We start from the raw sequence: 21243 nt of genomic DNA on the forward strand, positions 1-21243 counted from the left end.
ATTAATTAGTTATTGGAAATGAATGTTTCTTATTGAGATATGTGGCTGCATATTCGGAGTTATTCCCCTTATCACGTTTTTGTACACGTTTTTTCTCCCACTTCCCATTCTCGGATCAAGTTGCAATTTCAAATAGCTAGTCCATGACAATACGAGAATCAATAAAAAACAAACAAAACAATTAGTTGATCAGTTGGTGATAAATTACCATTTTTTATATAGAAATAGGAGCTCATTCATGCAGTATTGAGATAAATGGCAGTAGTTTTTTGCGGTTATTTCTCTTAGATAAGCTTTGTCTTTAATAAAGATATTTTAACAAATAGTTTGCTTGTTTTTGTGTTGCACGACAGTTGTCAACATATCGCTGTACGTCTGCTACAAGAATGACGATTGCTGAGACACTAGGAGTCGAGAAAAATCGAGCTTTGAAATGTCTTCTTCAAAAAGTTTTGAGTCCATATAGTTGCACTATGGCGACGTGCAATTTGTGATTTCAGAGAAATAGAACACATTGAAAAATATTGTAAAGATAATTTTTTATTATTAAATGTAAAAAAAAAAAAACCCACAGAAATGGTAATCGATTTTCGTAGGGAAAAGAAGGAAAATGATATTGTTTCTGAAGCTGGAGAGACTATTGAAATAGTGCAAACCTTTAAATACCTTGGTACTATCCTAGACAATAAACTAAATTTTACTGCAAATACTGATTATATCAGCAAAAAAGGGCAGCAAAAATTACGATTACTTAGAAAACTGTCCTCGTTTAATGTTAGCGTAAAGGCTTTGGCTATGTTTTATCACGCTCACATCTGCAATATTTTAAGTTTCAATATCAGTGCCTGGTATGGTAATCTGAGCATTAAAAATAAAAATAAACTTTGTAGAATCCTAAATGCTGCTGGTAAAATCATTGGCAAAAAACAAACCCCACTTGGGCAGTTGTTTGAGACAAACATCTATAAAAAAAGCTAACAAGATCCTCGAAATAAAGAATCACCCTTTGTGTCAGGATTTTGTGATTTTACCATCACAAAAGAGATACAAGACACCGATAGCAAAGACAAACAGACACAAACACTCTTTTGTTCCCCTGGCAATCAAATTATTAAATAAGAACTATCTGGTATAAACTTAGTCACATGTAAATTATGAGTGCGTCTGGTGTGAATGTACACTTTGGTTTCTTTTAGTTATAATGTTTTTTTTTGTTTGGTGTAATGCACAAATTGTAAGACAAATTTCCTTACGGATAATAAAGATTATTATTATTATTATTATTATTATTATGATACCTCTGGGGACAAGAATACATTTAAAAAGTTCTATATGGAAGACAACGTTCAATACGCTATAATCCTATCACTTGTCTGGACCAGTTGGAAACGAAGAGAAAGAAGGAGGTATCTGAGTGATTCGCTTTTTAAATATATTTTTTTTCTAAAAAAAAAAATGCGGGGGGGGGGGGGGAGTCGACCTCAATTTGAACTTCTGGGCTAAAGCCTTCTCAGGCTAATGCGATATCCACTCTGCTAGCGAAGAGTCTCATGAACATGGAATATTGTATACACTATAGTTATCTATTGTTTCTATTCCATGTTTGCGTTCACTCAGACGGTAAGCTGAAGTAAAGGGGACTAATGCAGCTTTTACTACCACTTCAGTCAAGTACTATTTCTTTCAGTTGGTTGAGATACCAAAACAATTTTTTATCACCTGTAGTTAATTAACTAATTTGTTAATTTTTTAAAAATTGATTCTTGTGTTGTCAGGTAAAATTATGCTACTTCCCAGATTGGGTGCCGGAGAAAATACATGTAAAATTCTTGTCCAGACAAAAATTGTCTGATCGTAAAAATTTATAAAACTCATTAGCTACTTTATATGATGTCGAAGAGACTCACATATTTTAATACTATTAGTGCCCAAACCCAGAGCACGAAACTGAAGAATATTGCTTCAGATTTTTAAGTCTTAGTAATTAGGTCCGTAATCAAAGACATAATAATTAATTTAATTTAAGGGGGGGGGGGAATCACTGAATGCAAATTAAAAATTGATTGTTCTGCCATATTCTACTACAATTGAATAAACTTATATTTGGTAAAAAAAAGCTTTTCAAATGCGTTTGTCATCCCTGAAAATAAAGAAGAAAGTTACACTGCATACTCTAATGTAATAAAAAAAAAAAAACTGAAAAAGAAAAGAAAAAAAAACATTGCAAAAAAAAACGAAAAAAAAACATAGCAAAAAAAAAAACGAAAAAAAACGAAAAAACGAAAAAAAAACATAGCAAAAAAAAAAAAAAAACGAAAAAAACAAACAAAACGAAAAAAAAAACCAACAAAAAAAAAAAAAACGAAAAAAAAACAAAAAAAAAACGAAAAAAAAAAAAACAACAAAAAAAAAAACGAAAAAAAAACCAAACAAAATGAAAAAAAAAAACGAAAAAAAAAAAAACGAAAAAAAAAAACGAAAAAAAAAACGAAAAATAAAAAAAAAACGAAAAAAAAAACAAAACGAAACAAAAAAAAAAAAGAAAAAAAAACGAAAAAAAACGAACAAAAAAACAACAACAAAACAAAACAAAAAAAAAACGAAACAAAAAAACACGAATTAAAAAAAACGAAAAAAAAAAACCAAAACAAAAAAAAAACAAAAAAAAAAAACGGGAAAGACGGAGAGACATTTCACACAAAACTAATAGCGTCTTTTCCCCTTTCGGGGGCCGCTAAAAAGCAAATGACCTAGTTTGTTTATCAAATCATAACCGTTTACGTGCGCAAGAACTAAAGACAATAGATACCCTCCGATTACAGCAATACAGTAGGCTAAGAATTTAAACATAAAAAAAAACGAGATTCCCGAACTCAATATCTAACGCTGTTTCTGTTCTTAAATTAGAAGCAAGCTAACTCTAATTTGTCTATATCTAGTTTGCCAGCGTTAATTTTGAAGAAATATGTTGTTCTGTTTCAGTGCACCTCTAGTTTTTTCTTGTATCTCTACGTCCCACTTTTATGTCCAGCGCTCCCCTACCACCCTTTTAGCTCTTAGCGCCAATTTCACGAAATAGCGCCCCCGTTAAAAACAACTGATCGAGACTAACAATAATAAACCTGTGCGATTAGAATTTATTTTTTTACCAATTGTTTTTGTTTAGCGCAATTTCATGCTTTTAGCTTTCTCAGTACGCTATGGTCCTATCCTTTGTCCGGACCAGTTGGAATGGGGCAGGGGAAGGGAGAACGAGGTATTTGGGAGATCTCTTTTAAACGATTTTTTTTTTTTCAGGGAAACGACCCGAAAAGTTTGTACACATTATTTCTCAGACACACAATCTCGGATCAAGCGTAAAAGGGGAATGAATCCATGTAATCATCTCATTAAATAATCAATTATTTTCTTTGATATTGAAATAAAGGGAATAAATGTTGCTTAATGAGTGATGTGGATGTATACATGGATTCAATCCCCTTTTACGTTTTGTCGCGTTTTTTCATCCCACTTCCAATTCTCGGATTAAGTTAAAATTTACACACAATTATTTAATGTATCTGAAAAAAATGAAGAAGAAAATAAGTGCTCAATTTTTTTTACCAGACAGACATACAGACAGAGTGACTTGATAAAAGTATTATGAGCATTGTAAAAACTATTTTAGACGAATCGAACAGCCTCTTAGTCTATCAACTACTTTTTTTTCATATCTATTCCTATTCCATGTTTTGTATAATTACGTCACAGCTGCTTTAGGTCATTGTTAAAAATAAACCAAAAATAAACAAATCCCAAATTTAGGCGCAAAATCTAATCAAACATTCTATATACTATATACTTTGAAAAAAATAAATTTGTCACACATGTACTATGTAGATCTATATTAAGTTTAATGATTTAATTCACTAATTGTTGCTCTGGTCAAATGAATTAAACTCAGATAGTTTCTACCGTATTTCTAATTCTTGATTTATAAAAGTTTGGAAGATTAAGATTTAGACTCTAATTCTACACTTCCCTCCCTTCTTTAGGTGCATGGAAATAGATTTTATCAAGATTTAGTCAATGTGCAGGGGTGTAGCTAGGGAGCTGACATCATTTGGGGCACGGGGGCGCCTGCAACATCATGACACGAGAAAATGGCGAAATATTTAATATTTAATGTAAAAAAAAATTCGAATATTCCTTTGGGGAAAGGAGACCCTGAGAACCTCTTCTCGAGATATGCAGTCAGCGTCCAAGATTCGCATCCATTAACAACAAAATAAAATAGTAAAACATGTGTGCGAACATAAGTTTTAGTCTATTTTTTCTTAGCGGCCCCCGAAAGGGGAAAAGACGTAATTAGTTTTGTGTGGCCTGTCTGTCGTCCGTTCGTCGTCCGTCCGTCACGTTTAGATCTCAGAAACTAGAAAATAAAATGAAAATAGGACATCGTGATATTTTAGATCATTCAAAGTTCTGATGCAACGACTACTTTTTTCTTTTCTTTTTACAACTATTCACTATTAATAGCAACAAACACGGGAGGCACTTTAGCTGGGGAGATGCCCATCTACCACATTTCAAACATATTTATTCAAACGGTTTTAAATTATTTTTTTTAAATTTTATATTGCTGAGTGAAGTAAGTTCCGTCATACTAACTCTACATTTACACCAAAAAAAATGTTTACTATTTTTTTAAAGAGAAAAAATCTATTTCGTATACATATAAGTTGCACAGAATTTAAAACAACAATTAATAAGTAGTTTTTCATACTATCGCGTGAACTGTAGCGCAAAGTCCATACCATAGAACACTCAACCAAATAAAATTTCTTTTTTTTTTTTTTACGGAATTTTTTTTTTCTTTATGATTTGAATAAGAGATTGACCCTCTACAAAACAATTAGATCAATTAGATATTCCTTATAAGACATCAGTTAGGCCAGGTTCACATCTAACTTCACATTCACTTTCACCTATCCTTTGGTCTGCTGGACCGCTGGGGCACCACACAAGATCTGTCAACCTTTTTTCTCCATTTTTCTTTGTCATTTGTGTTTGATAGAATTTCAATGTAATGTTCTTTCTGAAAATATTGAGACCTGCCTTTTTACCTGCCTGGGTGGACCACTTCGGGGGGCCGACTGTGAGTTTGTGTTTCCACACAAACTCTTTTGGTAACCTTGTTGTTGATAAATATGGGATAAAGGAAAAACAAATTCCGGTATATTGTTTTTCTTTTGTTTGTTCTTATATTCCTTTAAAAAAATACAAAGTAGAAATATTTTCTCATAATATATGTTTTTGACTTTTGCACCTTAACTTACTTTAACCTACACGGCTCTATGTCAAGGACGAAGGGCATTTTATAGGAAACACACAAAAGGGTAACAGGTAGCTGGTTTGAAATGTACCAACTGCGCTTCCCCAACCTCACCGTACACGTAGCACCAAAAACCAATTATTTTTTTTTTTTTTGGGGGGGGGGGGGGGATATAAAGGGCTGTCAAAAAATTCAATGCATACAAGAAATAAAAAAAAAAAAGAGAAATATAGATCGCGAGACGCCCCCCCCCCCCCCCCCAAATCAAACTTCGCTTAACTCGATACGATTTCTATGGAAAGGAATTCATTTTCACAAAGCTTATATCAACTCACTCTGTCTGTCGGTCGGTCTGTCTGAAAAAAAGTTTGAACATGTTTTTTGCTCTCCATTTTCCAATCAGAGTCATTGATTTTTTTTTTTTTGAAGTAACGTCTGTAATATATAAGATAAGATAAGATATGTCTGCTTGACATGTTTAGTTATCATTTGTTTTTTTTTTAATAGCCTGTAATGTATAGCAATCAGGCAATGCAATAACTGATAACAAATTCAGTGGTTGTGGTTCCATGAGATAACATTTTTACTTAGCCTGACCCTCTAAATTCAGTGGTTGTGGTTCTATGAGATAAGATTTTATTTAGCCTGACCCTCTAAATTCAGTGGTTGTGGTTCCATGAGATAAGATTTTATTTAGCCTGACCCTCTAAATTCAGTGGTTGTGGTTCCATGAGATAAGATTTTACTTAGTCTGACCCTCTAAATTCAGTGGTTGTGATTCCATGAGATAAGATTTTATTTAGCCTGACCCTCTAAATTCAGTGGTTGTGGTTCCATGAGATAAGATTTTATTTAGCCTGACCCTCTAAATTCAGTGGTTGTGGTTCCATGAGATAAGATTTTATTTAGCCTGACCCTCTAAATTCAGTGGTTGTGGTTCCATGAGATAAGATTTTATTTAGCCTGACCCTCTAAATTCAGTGGTTGTGGTTCCATGAGATAAGATTTTACTTATCCTGACCCTCTAAATTCAGTGGTTGTGGTTCCATGAGATAAGATTTTACTTATCCTGACCCTCTAAATTCAGTGGTTGTGGTTCCATGAGATAAGATTTTATTTAGCCTGACCCTCTAAATTCAGTGGTTGTGGTTCCATGAGATACGATTTTATTTAGCCTGACCCTCTAAATTCAGTGGCTGTGGTTCCATGAGATAAGATTTTACTTAGCCTGACCCTCTAAATTCAGTGGTTGTGGTTCCATGAGATAAGATTTTATTTAGCCTGACCCTCTAAATTCAGTGGTTGTGGTTCCATGAGATAAGATTTTATTTAGCCTGACCTTCTAAATTCAGTGGTTGTGGTTTCATGAGATAAGATTTTATTTAGCCTGACCCTCTAAATTCAGTGGTTGTGGTTCTATGAGATAAGATTTTACTTAGCTGACCGTCTACGTGATTTCTCTTGGCGCCTAAATATGTATCTCGTATTACTGAATAGTAAACGATGCAAGAGACTAATAAATCAGGTGTTATCCTAGTTTTTATTATAATGTCGTAAGAGTATACACAGACACTATACAGAAAGCAACTAAAACTACTTGAACGCTTTCAGTAAAAGTTGCTTGCGCTCCATCATGGACATACGGTGGCAAGACCGAACTACAAACAGCGATGTCCTTGCGAACGCCGGTATAAACAGTTTGAAGGGACTTTTTATGGTCCGAAAGTTACGCTGGGCAGGACACAAAACCCATTTGGAAGACGAACGTATGGCAAAGGCAGTCTTTTTTTTTGGGTGAGCTGAAAGGTGGTCGACATAAAAGGGGTGCCCTACGAAACGCTTCAAAGACCGAATCAGAAACCCCAATAGTAACGAACCATGGTGAGAATTACTCCCTTAGAGCACGGAAGAGGAAGCGGGCAGTGAGTTGTAAGGTCGCCTTATCCCCCGTACAAGGACAGACCTTTTGCCGCACATGGACCAGTATACTCTCTCTCTCTCGATTCCTTGTCTCAAACGACCCTCATGCAGAGCTCTTCATAAAGAATGTGCTCTATTGTCTCGTCGTCCTCGTCACCGTGTGTCGTTGTTCTCCCTCCACCGTCCAAAGTAAGCCCCTTTTGGACAGTGTCCGACTCGGAACTGGCCTACGCTTCAAAAACCAGCTTAGGCGTCAACCTGACTTAGCCGGCGCCTTCGGAGGTCATGCCTTAGCTGACATAGAAGAGAGAACCTGGTTACATGCGGTCTCAGAACGAGACAGCTGGAGGTCACTCACAAAGACCCATTTGATACACATTTGAGACTAAAAGGAAATCCGCTGCCGGGGACAGACGCCGACGGAGGAAAGAAAATCTTAATTAATATTATAGAATTCAGGTTTACGTAATGAAATGTCATTAAAATGATTCTCTTTTTTTTTCATCGGAAATTGTGCTGCCTACATAATATTTGTGGGTTGCCTGAGCTAGCCAGGAAAACCAGTGACTTGGCAGAATTTAAGTCATTAGTTAATATGCATGACTAAATGCATGACGCGTAGGACTTAATCATCTTCTTTTTTGAAGTAACGTCTGTATTATATAAGATAAGATATTGATGTGTTTTCTCTCAGAACGCACTATTCTTTATTGTTCAAACTGTCTAAATTCTCTACCTAAATTAGCCCTCTAGATTGTATATGTAAACTAGCTCTCTATATTGTATATATAAATAAGCTCTTTAGATTCTATATATGTCAATTAGCTCTCTATATTGTATAATTGTAAATTAGCTCTCTAGGTTGTCTATGCAAAGTTTTCGAGATCCATCCACCCAGATGGTTCCAGGTTTCACGAAGTTATGAGATAAATAGAGGTATTGTATAACCAGGGCCGGTCTTAGGCCACTGCAATGTATGCGGCCGCAGTGGGCCCCGCGCTTTCATAGGCCCCGCGCTAATTCTATGTGTAATTATTAAATTGAAATCTCCTGAAATTGCAAAATATACGAAAAAGTCCTGGAACTCTCCGGAAATTATTAAAATCTTTTGAAAACTCATACAAATCTCCTGAAAATAGTCAAAATTGTCATTTGTGGGTGTCATTCATTGTAGAAAACGCCAATCCTACGCGCAATAAAAGAAAAAAGGCATTGTCAGCTTTCATTTAATAAAATGTAATAATCGGGCGAATTTTCACCTTAATCGGAGGTTACAATTCTTTATTTACTTTTATAGTCACTGGCATATAAATATGCCATAGGTAGCACGGTTCGTAAATTAAAGTCAATTTGATCGCAATTTTGTTCTTAGTAAAGAATAAATAAAATGCAAAGTCGAATTTATTTTCTAATACAAAATCTTAATTTTCACTTATTATCCTTATTCCCACCCAGACTAGGCCCCGCGCAATCAGTTTCGCATAGGGCCTTGCAATGGTTAGGACCGGTCCTGTGTATAGCTACTATTGTGCTGATTGAATATCTCTCAAAGAGCTAAGCAATTTTTAAAAAAGTTCAAGTACCGTTATGTTGGTTCCATTCTTTCATTTTTCAGGAAAATAAGATTGGGTGTTGACAGACATAACAACCTATGTTGACAGTAGACAAGTTGTAAAGTTTACACGATAGACACACAGAACCTTAGACGTTATTCTGTAATACTTACCAATTCACCTTTCCATTCTGCAATATTGTTTTATTGAGCTTGTTCAAGACAAGTGTTTATCTTGCGGAACTGACGACTTCAAAACCTTACTGACAATGTCTCAAGATAATCCTGACAAGCAGAGCGAGGTCAAGACCAAAAATAAAAGGTAAAACATTGAAAGATTTTTTCTTAAGTTTCGAGGTGAAGTCAACTTACTTTTGATGTCAACTTTTCATTTCAATCTATATATTTCATTTCAATGAACTGTTTCGATGTCAACTTACTTTTCATTTTATTATTATTTTCATGTTAACTTACTTTTGATTTTAACTTACTTTCGACACAAAGTAGAGCAGTGAGATTCATAATAAACGAATATTCACATTTGACTAAAGTAACACCTTTAGTAAAATCACTAAATTAAGAAAGCCTTCAGGCTAGAAGACTTAAAAGTAAATTAGCAATTAGCAATCTTCAAATATAAAAAATAAAATACTCAGAAAGACACAAAGATAAAGGCACATTCCTCGTCCCATATGCTAGGACAAATTTGTTCAAATACTCCTTCTTCTCTAGTGCTATTAGAGCATGAAATGGATTGTCTGAGTCAGCCAGGAAAACCAGTGACTTGGCAGAATTTAAGTCATTGGATAACTTGCCTGACTACATGCATGACACGTAGGACGTAATCATATTATTATAAGTGTACTTTAATAAGATAAGACAAGATGTCAACTACTTTTCGTTTCAATAGTGGTATAATTTTGATGTCAAAATACTTTTGATGTCAACATACTTTTGATGTCAACATACTTTTGATGCCAACATACTTTTGATGTCAACATACTTTTGATGTCAACTTACTTTTGATGTCAACATACTTTTGATGTCAACAAACTTTTGATGTCAACAAGTTTTTTGATGTCAACATACTTTTGATGTCAATATACTTTTGATGTCAACATACTTTTGATGTCAACTTACTTTTGATGTCAACATACTTTTGATGTCAAAATATTTTTGATGTCAACATACTTTTGATGTCAACTTACTTTTTATGTCAACATACTTTTGATGTCAACTAACTTTTGATGTTAACATACTTTTGATGCCAACATACTTTGATGTCAACATACTTTTGATGTCAACATACTTTTGATGTCAACATACTTTTGATGCCAACATACTTTTGATGTCAACATACTTTTTGATGTCAACTTACTTTTGATTTCAACTTACTTTTGATGTCAACTTACTTTTGATGTCAACATACTTTTGATGTCAACATACTTTTGATGTCAACTTACTTTTGATGTCAAAATACTTTTGATGCCAACATACTTTTGATGTCAACATACTTTTGATGCCCATTTTTTTTGTCAGCTTACTTTTCTTTGTTGCTCAATAGAAGAGAAAATGAAAATCGGACATCATGACATTTTAGATCATTCATAGTTCTGATGCAACGGCTACTTTTTTTCTTTTCCGAAAGTGAACATTTAATTTTTAAAATTACAAATTACACTTTCATTCATAGATTAGCGCATTGGTACAAAAAAATTGCATCTAAGGTCACAATGTAAAAAGAACGGATCATTTTAAAATATATTTTCCATTTATTAACAAACTCATTGAATTGCAAATTTGTTTTTAATAAGAATATTGATACGAACCTCGTTTTAGTTGGTATGTTGGTTTGTTTTACATATTTGAGTTGTTCATTCAGAGTTCAAAACAGTTTACTTCCTAGTCCAACCCTCCCGCAGGACGACGGGGGATGGGTGGGATGCGGGTTTGAACCCGGAACCATCGATAAATCCAAACGACAGTCCAGCGCGCAAACCGCACGACCAGGCAGCCATCCATATACGTTTGAAAAATAACGAACTACTTTTATAGCGCACAGTTTTATACACTTGTTAGTCTAAACAAAACCATGGATGATAAAACTAAATAGAACCCAGATCTAGATATATTTATAATATATATAATATAAATGTATTAATAATTTGAACAAAATTTTAATTATTAAGGCAATAACCTATCTTCTGACAGCTTAGGGGTGCAGATTTATTTATAACTAGACCTATATTACCCGCGGTCCGCGGGTCTTAATTTGCGTATCACTGTCGATATAGTCATTGAGAGTGTTTTGTAAACAATTAAACGAAATGATAATTATTAGGCAAGCGAATGCGTAAATGTTAAAAATAGTATGAATGGAGCTATCAAAATAGCTAATCGACTTAAATCCATTTTTCCAAATAAAAACATTTGCTTGTAGGCCTACATATACCTACTTGATTAAAATTTGAAATGAATAGACTTAATTTTGTATGTTCATGTGTTACAGTATAAAGTAGATCTAGATCTTGAGTTAGACATAGATCTAGATCTAGACTAATATCTCAACACGGCTTCGCAGCTTTAGACTTAGATTTATTCTATTTCTAGACCTAGACTTAGATCTAGTTCAAGACCTAGTTCTAGATTCAAGATCTAGAAATAGGTCTAGATCTAGCTAGATCGAGATCTATGTTGTATGACCTATGGCAATGGAGATATTATTTTTTATTTTGTGAGGAGAATGTTTGGTCCAAGAAGACCTACCTAGCTCACTGCCTAACTAAAATAGGTCAAGAATTATTTTTTTTCGTGTTGCCAATTTATCTAATTTTCTAAGAAGAATAAATCTTTTTGTTTTTTATTTAGTTTCTCTATACTACGTGTAACAGGTTATTAATTTTGAATGTATGAATAAGGTTAATAATTATTATTTAAAAACATAAAAGTGTACACTTAATAAATATATGGAGATGCTGTGGTTGAGGGGTAAAGCACTTTGAACCAGAAGTCCCGCGTTCGAATCCTCGTGAAGACTCTAGGTGGACAACTTCGGGGGCCGATTTTGAGTTTGTGTTTTTACACAAACTGTCTTTGTAACCTTGTTATGTATCGATAACTGTTTTCATGTATAGGTATACAGTGAACTTTAAAACTTTATAAGAAATATAGCTCTGATGTTGCTTTTTAATCGCTAAGTGTGTAGGCCGTAAAAAATGTAGCCTATTAGTAGCACTGTCTACGGATGTATGATATTACATTATTTCTGAACATGTCTGTAATAGATATTTTTTAAACACGACGCTCAGAGGGCCCCTTTTACAAGAGAATATTATTAAACCTTTAACAATTATCATAGTTGCATCCATGCGGCCCTTTCAGTGGTCCTATCGTCCCATCTGGGTACCGGCCCACCGGGAATTCGCACGAATGCCCATATTGCCAGTCCGCCCCTGCTGAGCGCCAAAAGCAGCACCGAAAATTTCTTCATCCTCATGATTCGAACATAGCGCAGTAAGCATGCTATAACTGAAAGATGCGATAGATTAAAAAAAAAATAACCTTGAGGAAAAAATCAGGAACAGTTCTATGAATAAAGGAGGCCTACATTTGTCATAATATAATATTAGCAAGTATGGAACCATAATTCAGTTATGTACACATTTTTGATCTATTTCAATATTTTCATTTCAGTAAATCAAAGGTAACGGAAAAAGTTAAAGTAAGTTAAAGTATGTGTGAGAGAGAGAGAGAGTAAACCGAATAACATACTCAGAAAGACACAAAGATAAAGGCACATTCCTTGTTCCATATGCTAGGACACATTTGTACAAAAGCTCCTTCTTTTCTATTGGTATTACCTCTATTAGAGCAGGGAATGGGTTGCCTGAGCCAGCCAGGAAAACCATTGACTTGGTAGAATTTAAGCCTTGGTTAGCATGCATGACTAGATTCATGTCATGTCTGTATTATATAACAAAAGAAGATAAGAAACACATGAGCAAATATTAGTTTTAGTTTTTATTAGTTTTAGTTTTTTTTACAATAACTCTATTCAAATCACTTCTTCATGGAAACTGGGTGGACGCTATTCTCGAATACTGCTCTAATGATTTTCCTATGAATTTTTTTACAGTGGATGTACATCTCGGAGAAAAAAATTACTAGCTTGTTTGCCACATGGGGAAACGTTTTGAAAGTAATAAATAAATAAATGTAAATGCGGTCACAGACTAAATCTTAGTCTAGATCCGGATGTTCTACCTTTATGGGAGATTTTCAGCAATGACGGAAAAACTTGACAAAAAGAATGTTTCCAGATGAATGTTGAGTTTAATCACGTCATCCAACCTGTTGTGTTTAAAATTAGGAAACATTATTAGCTTATAATATTGTACATTAATAAAACCTCATTCACATCTAGTATTTGTATTTTCAAAACGTTAAAATTGTTTGCCCTTTTTTTTTTTAGCCTCCATCCAACAATGACATTGATCTTCTGCTCATTGGAAAAACCGGAAACGGAAAAAGTGCAACCGGAAATACAATTCTTGGTCGCCCAGTGTTTCAAAGTGAGCCTTCGTTCGTTTCGGTGACCAAAGAAATCGAATACGAAGTTTGTGAATATAAAAATCGTAAGATAAAAGTCGTGGATGGACCTGGAGTCGGTGACACACATCACATTGATGACGTGGAAAAGGCCACACATCTTGTGATGGAAAAAATGCAGGATGCCGTAACCTTGAACCCTGATGGCTATCACGCGTTTCTCCTCGTTATTAAATTTGGCAATCGTATAACTGCAGAAGATAAAGAGTGTATTCGAATCCTAAAAGCAATATTCGGAGAATCGTTTATCAAGAATTATTGCATACTAACTGTCACTAACGGTGATAACTTTGCCATATTAAAAAAAAAGACTGGAAAAACTTTTAAAACTTGGTGCGTGGAACAGGAAGGGCCATTTCACGAGCTATTTTTAGAATGCAATAAAAGAGTCATTTTGTTTGACAACGAGGGAAAGGATCATAAAGTAAGAAAGAAACAAATGACAAAACTGATTCAGACTGTAGACGAGATGCAGCACAAAGGGAGGCGATACAGCAACGAACATTTTCAAATGGCGTATGCAAGCCGAGGTCAACTGATGGTGCGTGTTAAAGAGCCTCTAATTAAGCAAGACGCTGTGGAAAAAATCAGCCTCTTTATGGAAAGAAAGAAAAGCATAAAGGACAAAGAGCTAGAAATTCAGCTGGTCGAGTTTACAAGTTTGAAATCTGAAGTCGAAGCACTAAAACTTGAGCTCAAGGAAAAAGATAATGATTCTGGGGTGCTCAAGGAGCTGATGACATCCATAAGCATACTTCTGGATGTATTGGACGACAACATTTATCAAGTAACTGACCTTCTCAAAAATAAAGCAGAAGTTACTAAAAGTAAGGAAGAAGCTAAAAAAATGATGTTTGAACTAGATGCCATTGAAGATGAAATGAGATCTTATTTAGAGAAAGTGTTTCTTGAAAAAGGAAATTACAACGAGAAAATTGATAAATTAGAAGAATCCATTCGAGAGGAAGAAAAACAATATGAAAATGATTTTAGATACCAAGGTACGAGACTCAAAAAGGAGATGGTCAAAAAGAGAAACGACTTGAAGAAGCGAGAAAAAGAAGAAGCTGATCTTATTGATGAGCAATTAGCAAAAGCGATTTCCCAATATGATAAAGATAAACTATTGAAACAGAAAGCGAACATTAAAAATCAGTATGAGGAAAACTTTCAAGAATTAGCAGCGATTGTAAAAAATAAGGAGGAAAATTTAACAAAACAAAAAGAAAAAGTTGTTCGTAGACTCCAAGAAAAAAGAAAAACTCTGGAGGGCATGAAGCAGGAGGTCAGAGAGGACGCCATCAAGAAACTGACGGAAAAGTTTGCGAACGAAAGACAGAAAGAAATCTTAAGTCATATAAAACAGATGGAAGCCCTGATAGAAAACTTTGACCTGAAGATGCAGGACTTCTCCAAGAGGAACAGCAACAAAGACAATGAAATTCTGGACCTGTACATTGAGGCAAAAGAAAATTACCATAACGATTTGAAAAAAAAAAGTGCCTGTTTAATTATGTAGAAAACAATTCTCTAAACATAAAATTGTCGTCTCTTATATATTTGATTTCTATCGTGAGCACGGCATTATGATTTATTGCTACTTTTTAATACCTCTATTCAGTTAAGAACTTCATGGAAGCTGGAGGGTGGAGCCTGGACGCTGATCTTAAAAACGGCTCTATCGATTTTCCTAGAAATTTAATAGTTGAAGCTTATCACTGAGAAAAAAAATTACTACCTTGTTTGAACATTGAAAAAAACCTAGTTTGTCCGTAATAATTTTTCAAAGTAAAAAAAAAAAAGAAATGTAAATTTGGCTAGAGAAATAGATCTAGATTCAACATCTGTTTAGGAAGGACTATTGCGTTCGGGAATGTACGAATTTAAGGCATTACTGAGTCAAGAGTTCAGTAAAACTTTTAAATCCAAAGGCCTATTATTGGAATATTACAAAGTATAGTAGATGTATACATTCGGGTTGAAAAGGGGGCGGGTACAAAATGTTCCTTTTTTTTTATCAAACAGTCATTAGCTACTAAGAGAAAAACAAACGCTCCATAAACTGTATAAAGGAAGTATTGTCTTTAAAAAAAAAAAGTATTTTTAATGTTTTTTCTTATTTAAAGCTAGATCTAGTAAGTCAGAGACTCTAAGTTAATTGTAGTTCTTTGAATTTTACAAGGTCTAAAGCAGCGGTTCTCAACCTTTTATGCTCGGCGATCCCTTTTTACAATCCCTCACTCTACCTCGGCCCCCCCCACACACACACACATACAATAGAAGAATAGACAATAAAAATCCATATTTTCGATGGTCTTAGGCGACCCCTGGCAAAATCGTCAATAGACCCCCAAGGGGGTCGCGACCCACAGGTTAAGAACCCCTGGTCTAAAGAAACACACAAACTCATATGCGATCTCCGAAAGCTTGACCCATGGGTCATCTGTTTGGGAAACAATGCAGGGGGAAGTTTCAATAGATATCGTTAAAGTTAGGAGGTCCAGAGTATCAAAAAAAACCAAAATCCTCCCTTCCTCCAAATAAAATGTGAGCTGGGCAAAAGTGTTGCCAACTTGATTATTTTGTTTGTCCGCCTGACGTTGTTATGGTCAGTATTACATTATTAATATTTATAAGGAATCAATGGACGGATTGTTTTAAAGAGGTTCGGTCGGAAACTGGCCCTAATGTTTCTCTAATAAATGGTTGATCTAAGAACTAGGGACTGGTGAAGGGCCAATTAATGGACTTTAGAAAAGTTCTGTATGGCGATCTAATTGAAGGCAGGAGAGCCGCTGGTCGCCCACTTTTACGTTATACGGATGTATGCAAACGCGACATGAAGCTCTTCAAAATCGACACTGGCAACTGGGAAGAGGTGGCACTGGACAGATCCACATGGAGAGAGAGCATAAAGGAAGGGTCACAGATTGCAGATGTCATACACAACAGAAGCAGAAAGAAGGGTGAAAATGCAATGGCGCCTGGTGATTTTATATGCCCAACCTGTGATCGCAGCTGTGTATCAAGGATTGGCCTCTTTAGTCACACAAGAAGTTGCAAAGGGAAAAGATCGTCTCGCGAGACGTAAAATGCCACAGAGAGAGAAAAGTTCTGACCTTTGTTCAAGTGTCTAAAAGACTTGTAATCATTGTAGAGCTAGCAGCACCGATAGTTAATAACATTCAGCACAACTTATTAAATCGTGTTATAAAACTGCTTACAATTATGTAATAATAATAATAATAATAATAATAATAATTTTATTTATAAAGCGCTGTTAACAAACAAAATGTAGGCTCAAGGCGCTGTAATATTACAAACACAAACACGAGACCTAAAATGACAAACTTATCTAAAAAAAAAGTTTTAAACTGGTAGGTCTTAATGTTCATCTTGAAATAGTATAGCATGTTGTCTGTCTGAGATCAATGGGGAGTGAGTTCCAAAAATACTTGAATACTTGACAACGTCATGTGTTTCTAAATATAAGCAATTATTAAACAGTTTTGCTTTCATTTTCGTTTCTCCGTGTTTTTCTAGATCCTCCAATTTTGGTACACCGGATTCTCAGAGCATATTTGTGTATATTGTCAATGTGTATCTAAGACCTAAGCTTTTTAATGAAATATTGATGTCATAGCATAACATCGTTTGTTCTAATACAACCTATAACGAATTTTTTTAAAAATCAGATTATAATCACGAAAAGTATTTTTCAACACTAATTAATCAACAGATAATTAAAAAATTGTATTTCTTTAAATGTCTTGCTATTAAGAAATAAAACTGTCAATGTAAAGTATAAGCTATTTTTTAAAGTTAAATTAAATGTGAATAGGCAGGAATTTTCTCAACAGCAATAGTTCCCTTCAACACCAAAAAAATAGCTTCTTTTTTACTTGTATCATTCTTTGTTACCGCGTTACTGAAATTGTTGAATACCGTAGTTAGTATTGTCATCGGGTCATATATTACAAAGAGGGCAGCAATGACAGTGCAGTGTGTATAGCTTACATAGCTTTCTACATAGTTTTTTTTTTTTTACAACATATCTAGACAAGTTTCAACTTCAAACATACAACATTACAAGTGAACCAGACAATTGGCCATATAAGCGACATATATCTGTCAGACATGCAAACAAACCATCACTTGTCCTCCTCGATACAGAACAACATCGGACAGAGAAGTTCACTTAAGACTATTTTGTGTGTGTGTCTTTTTTTTTTTTTTGTTTTGCAGCTGACGAAGGCCTCGTGGCCCTAACGTCATTTGTTTTACTTGATCCCTCGAGGTCACACATATGCATGTTTGTTGAATCTTTCTAGACATTTACCTCTGCAGAAGTATATCTTTGTTTTTTGTATGCTATGAACATAGCAAAGACCTTGGGTATTAATTGGAAATTAAATTTTGATGATAGGCTCTTTGGAATTTCTTGTAAAGTGAAAATTAAGAATTAGAAAATTTTCTTAAGTTATGTTAATGTTCTATTTTATAACTTCTAATTTTTTTTTCCTTTTTAAAATCTGTATGTTAGCACATTACAATTATTTACAATCACTACTATTCAGTTAATTTGAAATAAAAGTTGTTTCCAGATATAGAATTTTGTTCATTTTCTTTAACACTCTGCCTGACTTCAACAGTTTATGTACTTGAAGACTTAGAAATTAGTTGAAAACTATCAACTGTAAATGAGGTTAAATGGTGTGATGTTGCAGAATGCGAATGTCATGAAATGCTGGGTTCTTGCCTCCTGGAGCACTCTTCACACGTGACAATTATATATACTATAAACTGACTTAAGTCTGTTTCAGCAGACAAATATAAAGTTTATTTTACTACAATAATAATAATACTGCACTCCTTGTTAGTGCTACAAGTCAAGAAATAATGAACAATCCTATCCGCATGACAGCGGTATCAAAAATATCCAATGCATTAAAGTTTCTAGATTACTAATCACGTCCGCATCCCAGCGGGTAACAATAAGAACAATTACTACTAGATACACTGAAACTCCAACTATAGATATCCATTGAAATATAAATAATACTTTAATATTCAATAAGCACATAATGAAATCAACTCTCAAATATAATTAATCAACAATCACCAGTTCATCGACTTTCATGCTATATACATATATATACACCAGTCCAGGAAGCAACGTCCAACCTTCCTGGACCGGGAGCAAGACCTCACTGACTTGACTTGACTTGACTGAACTCAAATTCAACTTTATTCATTCTACTTCCTGTTTTCTACATCAGGAATTCCACGTGTCTTTCAAACTCTTAACATGACGTGAATATTAAATCATGCAATGTCAACTGAGACTGTGACATCAACATGGACTTGTTAACAAAACAATTGACGTTTGCTCATTTTATAATATTATTGAAATCCATAGTGAAAAACAACATTGCCACAATAATAGTTAAAGATTCTTTGAACTTAGTCGTAAAAGAAAAAAAAAGGTGAAACGGAAAACTCTTCCATTTTAAAAAAGTAAAAAACACATATTACTTTTACCCCGAAAGATATGTCTATTTCTATATTAAAAAGAAATGAGTTGTAATTTCATTGCACTCAAGCTTTTTCATTTTTTTGTTTTGGTTTATATTTCCCGCGGAATTGTTGAAACACTATGGCCGATCTCTCAATATCGCAGAGTGCAAACTCGTGTTAATTGTCAGGTCACGTGGCGAGAGAATTAAACACTTTAGAAATCAAGACATGTGTCGGGTCTTTGTTCTTGTAATTACAAAGTATTAATCTGACTAGGTATTAAAAATATATTAATTTGAATTATAATATTTGTATGTGTGTTATAATTACTTTATAACTTAAATTATTTTAGGCCCAAGTTCAGCCCAACAGACACACCATACACACCCAGCTGTACATAAACTAATAAACGATGTGTATGATGATTTAAATAAAAATATAAATATTTAATACAATGAGATGTATACAATGAATATATAATTAATGATAATGATAAAAGAATATATGTATATATAGTTCGAGGTGAATATTCAATGATTACTGTATAATTCAGAAAAATACTTAATTAGTTTTAAAATAAAAATAATCACCTTAAGCTATGATGACATTAATATAGTCCACAACTATATTACAAGATAAAAGTCTCAATGAAAGAATCAGTTCTCTACATACACAAATGTTCATGGTAACACAGGTATCATATTTCCAAGACGAATGTTCACTAACATTGAAAATAACCAGAGCTCAGGGTAACATCAAAAACTCTCAACGTCACAATGTACCACCAAGATTGAATGTATAAATCTGGAATCTGGAACCTCAGAATGGAAACCCACAACTTGAAACCTCAGTCCTGAAAACTGATACGAAGACCCGAGACTTCACTCCTGAAACCTAAGACGAAAACCTGAGACTAAAACCTTATAAAAAAAAATAGATTCTTCTAATCTTCTAATCCAGGGGTGGGCAAATTACGGACCGCGGGCCACATGCGGCCCGCCGGAGTGTTTCATGCGGCCCGCCGACACCTACAGAAATCAGGTGTGCCCACAGTATATACATACAAAAATGCAAATATATTGAAAATAATATCTATATAAATTATTGAAACTGTCTCGTTATAAAAAGTTTCAAGCAAACTAAGACTATGCTTATTGGCTATACATCGATTCACTCAATTCAAAACACGATCTCAGGCCAGTATTTATTCAATGCTTTGATGAACTGTGTTGGGTAGAGTTGGAACAAGATGGCAAGTGTAATAACTGATGGAGCTCGACCTTTGACCTTTTTTTTAAATAAAAAATATCCCAACCATAAACTCTAGACATGAAAGTTTGCACAAAGCTGCATAAAATTTCATCTTATCATTGTAGAGACCATACTAAACACAACCCTCCAATATATGAAATGAGAACGAAGAGGAAGAAGAACAGATGTAACATGTGTACCCAAATTGTGTGAACAGCAGCAATTGTTTTTATAAAGTGTGGAAATAGAGCTTCTGGCACCCATAAGAGTATGATAAGACTCCCGTGAAAGTACTGACTGGAACTTCTCTTGGCTTGGAGTTATGTCCTCTGGATCTGAATCTGCTTCTGCGCTAAATAGTGAGCTGATGGTAATGAGATTGAGAACTGGCTCTTGACGTCTTAAATTTTCTTTTATAAATTGCACAATTAAAGAATCCAAATAAGTGTTGTAATTTTAATAATTTCACTAAAAATAGCTTCACCTATCAGCAAAGGAAAGGGACAAAATCTGTTTTCTTTGCTTGTTTGTAGAAATGGGAAAGCCTTGTTTGAAAAGATTTAACATATGTATTTACATTTCATATGCAAACAACCCATTGCAATAGCAATCATGAAAAATATGAATAGTCAATGTCCTTTAAGTAACATAACAATTTCTTCCATGAGAGTTTATATTGTTCTCATTTGCTCTGCCCATGCTAAACTAGCGGATACATTATTTATTAATATTTTATTCTTAAATCGAAACTACCCATGATTATCACACTTCGTTCTAATTAGATTGATAATGTTATGTTATGTTCTCAATACCAGTAACCCACCATTTAGTACGTTAGGTACAACTGTATATTTGTGGAGATATTGTGGTATAAAAAAATAACAGCAATTATAAAAAAAATCGTAAAATTGTTTCAAAAATTGCAACACTTGTTGTAATTCCTTTACGTGGAGTGTGGGAAAAAACAACAAGAAACTCGAATATGATATATATATACACACAACTTAGAAAGATACTCTAGCTAACTGTGTAGAGTGTCTTTTAATTCATATTTACACTGTGTCATATATATATATATATA

General features: G+C 34.1%; 1 protein-coding gene across 1 annotated transcript; it reads left to right on the top strand.

Annotated features, from left to right (window-relative positions):
• The first annotated feature begins 8835 nt into the window (after positions 1-8835).
• LOC129927494 (uncharacterized) lies at positions 8836-18006 on the top strand. Its single transcript, XM_056037042.1, has 3 exons — positions 8836-9108; positions 12480-12507; positions 13258-18006. The coding sequence occupies exons 1-3, from the start codon at positions 9056-9058 to the stop codon at positions 14911-14913; spliced, it is 1737 nt and encodes a 578-aa protein (XP_055893017.1). The 5' UTR covers positions 8836-9055; the 3' UTR covers positions 14914-18006.
• Positions 18007-21243: the final 3237 nt, after the last annotated feature.

Source organism: Biomphalaria glabrata, chromosome 7 (genome assembly GCF_947242115.1).
Source record: "Biomphalaria glabrata chromosome 7, xgBioGlab47.1, whole genome shotgun sequence".
Lineage (NCBI taxonomy): Eukaryota > Metazoa > Mollusca > Gastropoda > Planorbidae > Biomphalaria > Biomphalaria glabrata.